The sequence below is a fragment of the Penicillium paradoxum genome (assembly GCF_028828445.1).
Source record: "Penicillium paradoxum strain IBT 22861 chromosome Unknown utg000007l_segment0_segment0, whole genome shotgun sequence".
Classification (NCBI taxonomy): Eukaryota; Fungi; Ascomycota; class Eurotiomycetes; order Eurotiales; family Aspergillaceae; genus Penicillium; species Penicillium paradoxum.
Window position 1 is genome coordinate 2,920,778 of NW_026643185.1, and position 11,644 is coordinate 2,932,421.

The 11,644-nt window shown below is 47.7% G+C and overlaps 2 protein-coding genes across 2 annotated transcripts; both read left to right on the forward strand.

The window, feature by feature from the left end:
* Positions 1-4,074: 4,074 nt before the first annotated feature.
* Positions 4,075-8,729, forward strand: N7457_008616 (Vesicle-mediated transport protein (Imh1); the record flags this gene model as incomplete). The annotated part of the gene is made up of 4 exons (XM_057179659.1): positions 4,075-4,266; positions 4,313-4,754; positions 4,807-7,730; positions 8,265-8,729. 4 exons carry the CDS (start codon positions 4,075-4,077, stop codon positions 8,727-8,729), a joined length of 4,023 nt encoding a protein of 1,340 aa, XP_057028045.1.
* Positions 8,730-9,143: 414 nt separating this feature from the next.
* Positions 9,144-11,578, forward strand: N7457_008617 (anoctamin family protein; the record flags this gene model as incomplete). Its single annotated transcript, XM_057179660.1, has 5 exons — positions 9,144-9,222; positions 9,279-9,432; positions 9,499-9,787; positions 9,844-10,275; positions 10,322-11,578. The coding sequence occupies 5 exons, from the start codon at positions 9,144-9,146 to the stop codon at positions 11,576-11,578; spliced, it is 2,211 nt and encodes a 736-aa protein (XP_057028046.1).
* Positions 11,579-11,644: the final 66 nt, after the last annotated feature.

An 11,644-nucleotide genomic window follows, 5' to 3' on the forward strand; every position in this document is an offset into this window, starting at 1 on the left:
GACTTTAAATAACCCCCGAAGATATAATAGAGCGTAAGGAGCTAGGATAGACTACTAAGATATAATAACTATATCTATATTCCCGAAGACGAACCTATAATCTACTAGGAAATTATAAGGATCTACTATAACGATCTATAGGTAGGCTATTATATAAGGAAAAGAATACTATAGGCTATTAGATATAAATACTAATAGAAAACCCTTATTAAGGATATATAGGACTACGTCCTTATATACTAGATTTATTAGTCTAATACTATTAAATACTATAAGCTATATAGACTACTTAAACCACTACTAGTACTAGAGAGACTAGGCTAGTAGATAAGCGTAGACTTTATTATAAGCCTACTACCCTTAAAATAGGAGGGGAAGGCCTACGACGTAATTATAGTTATAGTCGATCTATTCTTAAAATATTCCCTTTATATTTCCTATACTAAGGACGTAGACTCGCTAGAACTCGTAACCTTATTTTATAAAAAGGTTATACCCCTATAGGGAATACTAGAAAACCTTATTAGTAATAGAGGTACTATCTTTATATTAAAATTCTAGAGCTATTTCTACTACCTCCTCGCTATAAGATATAGACTATTAATAGCTTATTACCTATAAACTAATAGGTAGATAGAGAGATAAAACTAGAGTATTAAATATTACCTACGTAATATAGTAAGCTAGTACTAAGACGATTAGATAAGATAGATCCCCCTTATATAGATCGTCTATAATACTACTACCTATAGCGTACTAAAAATATCCTTAGCCGAAGTACTACTAGGATTCCGATCGGAACTAAGAACGTTAGTACTAGATAAGAAGATAGAAACCTATAATAACGCCGAAAGCCGCGTAAAGGAAATACTAAAGATATAAGAAACACTAAGAAAGCGCCTAGAAAAGTCGAAAACTATAATAAAGCGAGCCTACGATAGGAAATATATAGAGAAGTCTTTCGTAATCGGATAATAGGTTATACTAAGAAATAAATATATTAACTTAGGACGACCGTATAAAAAGCTAAATAACCGCTATATAGGACTCTTCACGATAGTAGGTATAGTAGGATAATAGATATACTAGCTAATCCTTACGCTAAGATACTATAAGATCTACCCTATATAATATACTTTAATACTAGAGCTATACTACGGAGATCCGCTAAAAGCTTAAGAGCGGCCCGATCCTATACTAGTAGATAACTAACCTAAATAGGAGATCGAGGAGATCCTTACCGATAACCGTAAAAGCGCCGAATACCTTATTAAATAGAGAGGATACGGGTATAAGGAAAATACTTAGGAGCTAAGAGAAAACGTAGAAGATATACTAGTATTTAAGAGCTACTATAATAAAAAGAAAGAATAACTAGAGCGTATAATACGCCGAGGAAGATCCGTAAAGAAGAAGTTAATATAACCTAGGATCTACTACTAGATACGTTCTAGGAAGGTTAAAAGGATCGGAGTAGGCTTAAGAATACCGAACCTAATAGCTAACTACCGAACGGACCCCTAAAAAATAACTAGCTACGCTAGTATACGCTATAGATAGGTTAGGGGAGGATCTAGAATACTAGTAAAGATAAGGAGCGGATAAAAAATATCCTAAAGAGACTATAGACGTATAATAAGGATACGTAGGAGTTTATCGCTAAAAAATAGGATAAAAAGTAATATAGCTAATACTCTCTAAGGGTATAACGTAATAACTACCTATACTAGACGAGTAACCTCTAAGATACGCCTATATCCTTACCGCTATATACGTAACCTAGCCCGAGAAGGCGCCCGAAGCTAACCTATAACCCGACTTATTAATAAAACCTATATCGAAAGGGGCGGAGGGGGTAGGGGAGGTAGAGAGGGCGTAGCGTAAGGAGGACTGAAAAGCGTAACTATACCTATATAGATATCTCGAGTTAAAGTATTCCGCGTACCTTAAAACCCCTATATAATCGTAAGGAACGATATATTCTATATAGGGGTAGTACGGGGCGCTAAAATATAAGTATTAGCTTAAGCGTCGAGCCTAGAATCGACCTAAGAAACGTTAATAACCGCTAATACGAGCGGAGGTCTATACTTACTATTATATAAGACTACCGCTTCCTTATATAATAGTTATACTAAGGAGTATTAACGTTAATCCCGCTAGGCGGAGGGATATATATATACCCCGGGTTATATCTAAGATAGTCTATATAACGCCGATACTACGTACTCGTAAGGTTAGTAGGGGAGACGATAGCCGGAGGGGCGTAATTATTAATAGAGGTATACGTCGCACTCGCGACCGGAGGAAAGGGAGCTACTATAATAAGTCGAAATGACCTATAATAAGAAAAGCGAGACGACGAAAAGCTATAAGAAGAAAAGCGAAGCGACGAAAAGCTATAAGAAGAAAAAGCGAAAGGACGAGGAAGTGTAGAAAGAAGAAAGCTATAACTCGAAGAGAGATAAGTGAAAAATACACAAAGAACTCAGATCATACGCGACGAAGAGAGACAACGCTTAAAGCTCCGAGTCTATCTACACCTTCCACTATAAAGATAAATTACCCTCTTTTAGATAGCTAGACATATATACTATTTTCGAACCCTCCCTATCTCGACTATAAGAGACCCTCGACCCCCGACCCTTAGCTACGAGGACGCAGCTCTTTAAGGAGGGGGGAAAATATTACGACCCTCTGCTAGGAGAGTGCCTCACAGGCTAGATCCCGCCTAGTCCTATGACCCAGAACCCGTGACCTAGCAGGGGTAGCATAACCCCCCGCCAGAGACCGCACTAGGGAGACTAAGGCCTGCCGGGTCAGGTGACCTAGTCCCGTGACCCGCCAAAGGTCATCCATACAGAGACTGCTAGGGGAACTTAGCTCTTTAGCGATTAGTTTATGAATATACCAGCACCCTGCTATTCCTTCACTCTAGTTCTATATTACCTGCCAGGACCCGCCAGCACGCCGGTCCTAACACCCGACTTGCCATATGATTTGCTTACGGGGTTTGGAAGTCACACCGGAAGTCAAGGATCTCCTAAGAATTTCGGAGTATTTGACTGTAGGATCTCACCGCGCCCATATCTACCAGTTCACTCAGTGGGCTTCCAACTCCTAAGAACAGTCGTGAATATAGCTTCCGCGCGCACCAAGTTCACAATCTTGCTTTAGGGTCCAGATGCCAGCAATCGCGCTGTCCTCTCCAAACTCGACGTGACTCTACTCCCCTAATTCTCCTTGATCTGGTTCTTGCTCGGCCCATTCTCCGAATCTGTAGTAAGGCCAAGGAGAAGTCAGCGTCATTCATGAATGAGAAGGGATTGCCACTCCAGAATCCTAAGTACGCGGAACCGACAGAGAAGTAAGCTAGTCGATAGCGAAGATAAGAGCAGTCCTTATCTCCCTCTTTATAGAGATAAGGGTATCACTCCAAGGCGGCCTGGGTTGGGAGAAGCAAGCAAGCGTAGCAAACCTAGTAAGAACCAATTTATATCGTATTAGTATAAGTATATGACTATAATAAATGCCTAAGTCATTGTACAAAGGCTTCCAAACCTACTATACGCCAATGCCACTGCTATCTACCTGTAATCAAATTACTTAAAAATACAGAGGGAAAAAAATGCACAAATAATGCAATGAGCAGTCACTGAGCGACAGCCATTCTACACGTGACTAAACTGAGCATGATCACTGATCTGACTCCGTGCTGACATCTACTCAGTGAGCCTGAGCCTAAGCACCCTCATGAAAGCGGTGGCAGCTCAAGTAGGAAAGCCACACCCAGCAGGGAAAATCCGGTACGTATGGTCACACACATGTATTTGCTGGTACTAGGTTTGTTGATAGGTACCGGTTTCACTAATAGCTGTTTTGGGAAGATTATGTACACTTAGATCCAGTAGGTACCAACAATATATACATTCGAGAACAAGTCATAAGACTAACGTCCACAAATTCCATTTCGATATGAGACGAGAACAATCTCCAATATACATAAGATTAAACAAACGGATTCTCCCGAGTACAGAATTGCTTAAACATACGAGCATCGGTCAGACAATATGAATGGACAGCCGCAACCGACCTTCCACATGGCAGTTCCGCCTTGGCCTCTCTTTGAAACCAATGCTCCCCCTCACTCCGCCCCGTGGTCAATTGCTCATCATCATCTTCTTCCTGGTGAACATCTTTGCCAGCGGTCTAGCGTTTCTTAATTTTGTGGTTCATTGGGTTCTCAGAACCGCGGCGATGTTTCAGGTATCTATTCTTTGATGTGTGTCTTGCGCCCAACTAATGATCGCAGCGCCTTCGCGACGCCATCGACTCTCGCATCGCAGAGGAACAAGCCCGCCAAAAATCCGCCCAGGATAATATCTCCCGCACCAACTCCACTCGTCGTCCCCCCGGACGTAACCAATCCCCGAGTCGGCGCACCCGCCCGAGACGCAACACCGGCACCCCCGTCAGGGGACCCGACCCCAAGGAGTTTGAAGCTGAATTCGCCATCGGTGACGACGATGAATCTAGCAGAGCCGGAACTCCTTCAACAGATACACCTGGAGCTGCTTCGGAAGTAAGCGCTTCCAACGACGGAGAAGGCACAGAGATGGCCGAAGGCAAAACGGCGGAAACGCCCGACAAAGAGACAGCACAGCAAACAGAGACCAAGGAGATCCCGAATGTGCTCCCGCCAGATGTTCGCGCAAAGCTCCGACGACTCGATAAGCTGGAGTCCCGATACCATGGTAGGTAGCTGCCTAATCAGGTCTCCGGGCGAAAGACTAACTGAATATCTAGAACTGCTCAAGGCTTACCGCACGGCTCACTCGCGCGTCCTATCCATCGAGCCTTTTGAGGCTGCTCTACGAGAGAACACCCCGCTCACCTCGATCGCCGAACCCAAAGCATTCACGGAATACCTCAACCAATCTGCCCTGAAAAGTGACATGGTCATGGAAGAGCTGAAGCGCGTTACGGGAGAAAGAGAGGACTTCAGAAAGAAGTTTGAAGCAGCACAGCAGGCTACAAAAGAGGCCTTGGACGAGTTAACTGGCCTCAAGGAGAAGCCGCGTGAGACAAGCAAGGCTACAGACGGAACCAAGGAGGAGACCAGCGAAGAGTTCTTCTCGTTTGATAACGAAGTTCCCCGATTGGAAGGTGAACTCAAGGAAAAGCAAGAAGAGGTCGAAAGCCTTAAAGTCGAAGTTGAGAAGCTCAAGCGCGATATATCCGTCACTCGCGAGTCCACGGAAGGCATGGTGCAGAACCTGGAGACAGCTACTCGTGAGCTCGTCGAGCTACGCGAAACCAAAGACAAGTTGGATGCTGAAATTGAAACTTTGCAAACCTCTAAGAAGGCCGATATCGATGACTTGAAAGAAAAGCTAGCGTCTGCGGGATCATCTCTTGAATCAACCACATCGGAAGTTGAGAAGCTCAAATCGCAACTCAAAGAGAAGAGCGAAGAAATCGAAAAGCTTCAGAAGCAGGCTTACGAAAAGGTTGAGCCTGATTCGGAACTCGTGGCTCAATTGGAAAAGACTAAGGAGGAAAAGCAATCCGACGAGAAAAAGCTGGTTGTGCTCCAGGGCCTAGTCGATGGTCTCCGAACCCAGCTTAAGGATACTGAGTCTACCGTTTCTAACTTGAAGACTGAGATTAACGAGAAGTCTACAAGCTCTGCTAAACTTCAAGACATTTTCGACTTCGTGGATGAGAACCTGAAGAATAACACGGCGTGGGTAAAGGCCAGGGAGACGATTTTCGCTGGAGATTTAGCCGACTTCAATGAGGTTGTCAAGAGCCTGACGCCAGCCCAGGAAGCATCCACTCTTACTGTCCCTGCTGTTACTCCTGCTCCTACCCAAGATGAGGCACAGCTAACTCAAGCCGCTGGCGGTGTTGGCGCGGGAGGAAAGAAGAAAAACAAGAAAAAGAAGAAGGGCGGTAAAGCAGAGGAGCCTTCGAAACCGGCTGACGCAGCTCCTGTCGATCAACCACCCCAAGCAGCGTCTGCCCCGGCCACCAGAGAGCTAGAAGAGCTCAAGGAGAAGATCCAATCTCTCACTAAACAACTTTCGGACAAGGAGGCTGCCATTGACCGTCTCAGCTCTAAACTGAAAGGCGAAGAGGATTTGAAGGAGGAGATCGAGTCTCTGCGCGATGACATTGTCAACTTGGGTCAGGACCATGTAGCAGCTAAAGACAAGATCAAGGAGCTTTCAGCAGAAAAGTCTGCACTCGAAGAAACCATCAGCAAGCTGGAGAAGGAACTGGTGGACCTCCGCACCAGTAGCGCGTCAACTACAGCCGACTCGGAGAAGGTGCACACGTCTCTCAAAGAGGAATTCGAGAACCTCAAGGTTCGCTCTGCTACTTTGGAGACAGATCTTTCCGCTGCCCAACAGCTGGCTGCCACTCGTTTCAAGGATCTTACAGACCTGCGGGAAACTCTTCAGAAGGTCCAACCAGAACTGCGCAGCCTACGTGCCGAGTCCTCCGAGTTGAAGACCCTGAAAGAAACACTCACCAGCAAGAATTCTGACTTGAAGGCCCTCGAGGGTAAGCATGAGGATCTGCGTGCTGAACTGAAGACTGCGAAGTTGAAGATCTCGGAGCGAGAGACAGAATTGGGCTCTCTCAATAAGAAGATCCGCCAGGAGACTGACACCCGATTGAAGGCCGAGGAGAACCTCTCTGTTGCTCAATCCAACCTGCGATCTGCCGAGAGCAAGAAACAAGATGCTATCAATGCCAGAGACAAAATCATTGGCGACCTCTCCAAGTCCCAGGATGGGTTGAAGAGTGCCCGGACTAAGATGCGGGAGATGGATGAACAGATTTCCCAGCTGAACAAGGAGCTCGGCAGCCTTCGAGATGAGATCCAGCTAAAGACAGCCCAGCACAGTAGCGCCCAGAGTCTAATGAACAGCATGCGTGACCAGACTGGGGAAGTTGCAATGCAAATGAAGGAGGCCCGTGAGCGATGCGAAAGCCTGGATGAAGAGCTGGCTGACGCCCACCGTCTGCTTAGCGAGCGAACTCGTGAAGGCGAGACCATGCGCCGCTTGCTCAATGATATTGAGAGTCGTTCGGAGTCCAAGGTGCGAGACTTCAAAGAACGCATGGAGGCTGCTATCGAAGAGCGAGATCGTGCCGAAGACGAGGCCAGCACTCAAGGCCGACGTCGTGCCCGTGAAATGGAAGAACTAAAGGGCAAGGTGCGCGAAGCTGAACGAGCTTTGCGCACGGCAGAGCAGGACAAGGAGGAACTTGAACAGTCCCAAAAGGACTGGCGTCGCCGTCGTGATGAGCTGGAATCGGTCTCTGAACAGTCATCACAGGAGGTGACGGAGATTCGACAGGCCATGGCCGGTCTTCGCGATGCGCTCGATGAAAGTGAGAAGCAAGTCCGTGATCTTGAAAAGGACAAGGCAGAGCTTCGTCGCTCTGTGGAGGAGACAAGTAACCGACTAGAGAAGCTCCGGAGATCTCACAAGACACTTGGAGAAGACGTCCGTCTACGTGGGTCCCCGACTGGTCGACCGTCCTCGCGGTCATCTATAGATTCGGGCTCTCGGCGAGCAATCGTCTCTCCCGGCAGAAGCGAAACTCCTGTCGGCCCCCCCATCAACGCATCCATTGACTACATGTATCTGAAGAACGTTCTTCTGCAATTCTTGGAACAGAGGGACAAGAACTACCAGAAGCAGCTGATTCCTGTTTTGGGAATGTTACTCCATTTCGACCGGTGAGTTATCTGACCTGTTCTTTGCATACGACAGTTACTAACGAGCACAGAACCGATGAACAAAAGTGGATGTCGGCCATCATGTCTAAGTAATTGGCATTTATACCCATGGGCATTGGTTACACATCGGAGTCCCTTGCTATGTACAATAGTGTTTTGTAGAGATAATACGTATTTTTCTCTATCTGCACATATGCAGTCGTCTATGTAAACAACGAAGTAGTTGGCGCCCATTTCACTATATCGGCAATATTGCCTAATCCGGGATAGCTTGTCACGAAGCTTAGCAAAAAGAGTCATACACTGGCAAGTATAAAAGCTCCACAAACCCCCTGCAAATTCCAAATTTTGTCATGGATTATCTGCATCCTCTCTCCAAAACCATGACCGAACAACCTACCATTCGTCTCGCGACGCCCGAGGGCAAGTGTGCCCCAATTGAGCGCCTGATAGCACGGACACACCCCGCAACTAACACTAGATAGATGTCCCCCTCATCCTCCAGTTCATCTGCGAACTAGCTGACTACGAAAAAGCCCTTCATGAAGTTGAAGCTACCGAAGAATCCCTCCTAGCAACCCTCTCCTTCCCCGGTACCCCGCCCAAGCGCGGCTCCGTATACACAGCTCTCATCATCCCACCTCCGACCGCCGATACCCCAAACCCGGTCCCTGTCGGCATGGCCCTGTACTTCTACAATTATTCGACCTGGCGCTCCGCCCCCGGTATCTACCTCGAGGATTTGTATGTGCAGCCCAGCGCACGCGGCAATGGGTACGGCTTCAAGCTGCTCAAGTACCTTGCGAAGCAGGTGCTTGAGGTGTCGGGTCGGCGGTTGGAGTGGAGTGTGCTCACATGGAACGAGCCCAGCATTAAGTTCTACGAGCAAGTTGGTGCACGCGGCATGGATGAGTGGATGAAGATGATGGTTGAGGGTGATGCCTTGACACGTTTGGCGGAGGGAGCTTAAAGCATTGGTCACGATTGGATTCGGAGATTGTATCTGTAATGCAACATACTACAACGCACAAATGACTTAGAAACGATCGGATCGGGGTGATTTACATCGCGTATACTAGGGCCTTCATCGCGGATCGATCAAGGGGAAGGTTGGGGGTCTACAGTGCTGGCATGACATCTGTGTATGCGCTAACGCTCACTGTTTCATTTTGTTTGAAAATGAGAAACGAGGTAGACGAGATACGAGAACCTGAATTGAACGTCATGAATATGCTGCTTAATTGGAGATCCCACCATCCGTTGTACACGCCGTCCGATCCCTGATGGCTGCGCCCTAAGCTCTTTAGCGCCAGGTGACGGCATCGACCCGCAGATCACCGCGATTTGCGCGTCCCACTTTCTCTCCTCTTCCAACTCCCCAGTAATGGCGACAATCCCGGATAATGCCCAGGAGTGCAATCTCCATGTGGACTATGTTATCCGCTACAGCTTCGGAGATGTAGGTAAGTAAAAGAGCGCTCTTGGTGGCATGTTGCGGGGCACAATCTGACCATCGCAGACCAATCGCAGTCAATCGGGCAGCTAGAGAAGCTGCTTCAATCATTGGCTCAAGTCGGGCTACAGGCAGAGGTTAGACAAGGCGATGAGTCGTCTCTGCTTATCTTTGTGAAAGCTCTGGAGAAGCGGCTGAAGCAAGCAGTTTATCGATCGCGGTGAGTGGTGAGGTCGTTCTTCGAGATTGTACCAATTTCTAATTTCGACTTTTTGTCTACCCACAGCGTACGTGACTGGCTCTATGGCATTCGCAATGCTGAACCAACACCCTCCAACTCGACTGAGCCCCAGACAGAAGCCGAGCGTCTGCGGGTGATCCACCAAATGATCACAAACCCAAAGGAAGAGGGCGGCGCCGAGATCACACCCAACCATGGCGAATGGAAGAATGTCACCGCTATCTTCCCCCTCCACGACGTTGAGACAAACAAAAAATGGATGCGCGACTGGAGCTCGAAGACATTCCTTTCCGAAGATGATTTGGATCAAATTCGGAATAAATTTGGAGAAAGTGTATGTTCATGTGCTACAGTGTATGTGGAACGATCCCGTGCTGACATAGGTGGCAGGTTGGATTTTACTTTTCGTTCCTGCAGTCGTACTTTCGATTCTTGATCTTCCCGGCTGTTTTTGGATTCTCTTGCTGGTTCCTTCTTGGGGGATTTTCCATTATCTATACTGTTGTCAATTGTCTGTGGTGTATTATCTTTGTGGAATACTGGAAGCGCCAGGAGGTTGATCTGAGCTGCAGGTGGCAGACGAAGAATGTCTCAGCCGTTAGGACCAAGAGACGGGAGTTCAAGCCCGAGACAGAGACCCGCGATGAGAGTACTGGTGAGAACCACGGTGTCTTCCCGGCAACCAAGCGCATGCAACGGCAGCTACTTCAGATCCCGTTCGCTTTGCTTGCGGTGATTGCTCTAGGTGCGATTATTGCAACTTGCTTTGCCATCGAGATCTTTATCTCGGAGCTTTATAACGGTCCCTTGAAAACATACCTGGTATGATGACTTCTCCCGGTTATTGACACTGAAGCTTACCGTCCAGATTTTCATCCCAACCATTCTTTTGTCAGCCCTTGTGCCAACTATGAGCGCTATCTTGACGTCCATCGCCACGAAGCTCAATGACTACGAGAACCATGAAACAAAGGACGCTTATGATGTTGCACTGACCCAGAAGGTCTTTGTTATCAACTTTATCACGTCCTATATGCCTATCTTCCTGACGGCCTTTGTCTATGTGCCATTTGCAAGTTGGATCGTCCCCTACCTCGATGTGTTCCGATTGACTGTTCGGCCGTTCGTGTCGAAGGAGCACGCCGTCGCAAAGCAATCTCAGTTCCAAATCGACCCAGCTCGCCTGCGAAACCAGGTTATTTATTTCACTGTCACGGCCCAGATTGTTGGCTTCGCCATGGAGACTATTGTTCCCTATATCAAACAGCATGCGCTCCGTAAATATAAGAAGTACAACAAGGAGCGCAATGGAAAAATGGACCGAAACGGCGACAAAGAATCTCCAGAGCGACCCGTCGTGTCCTTCGATGACCCTGCCGAAGAAGTGCAGTTCCTCACACGGGTGCGAAACGAGGTCGAGCTCTCAGATTACGACGTGACCGATGACCTGCGCGAGATGTGCATCCAGTTTGGATATTTGGCCCTTTTCTCGCCCACATGGCCACTTGTTCCCGTCTCTTTCTTCGTGAACAATTGGATCGAGCTGCGATCGGACTTCTTCAAGATCTGCATGGAATTCCGTCGACCTGTGCCTTTGCGGACTGACACGATTGGGCCCTGGCTTGATAGCCTGGGATTCCTCTCCTGGGTTGGCAGTATCACTAGCGCAGCACTTGTGTACATGTTCAGCGGCAACGCGCAGCATGGCCCTAATGGCGAACCGACAGACATCAAGGGTTGGGCTCTGCTTTTGGCAATCTTCTTTTCGGAGCACCTGTATCTTATCGTACGGTATGCTGTGCGAGCTGGTATGGCCCGCATCGAGCCCCCCAATTCCCGCAAGGAGCGCGCTGAGCGTTATCTCATGCGCAAGCGCTATCTTGAGTCGAGTATTCATGCGGACGCAGAGGAGAGCAGAGGCGAGGACGACATCACACCCGCAGGTGAAGCGCCTGAGATCTCTCGTGCGTCTCTTGAAGATGATGCTCGGCGGGCGTCCTTGCATGGCGCCGACCCGGCTGCCCGTTTCTGGATGCACCAGCGTGGCTGGACGGAGTCAGCGAAGGTTGGTGCCGGTATTATCCAGGCACAACCTATTAAGGGTAGTGTGAAGAAGCAGCAGTAATGCTTCAACGTTGTGCATAGTTACGATATGGACGGGGAAGTGTATGGCTGACTGTGTTTTGGAGTA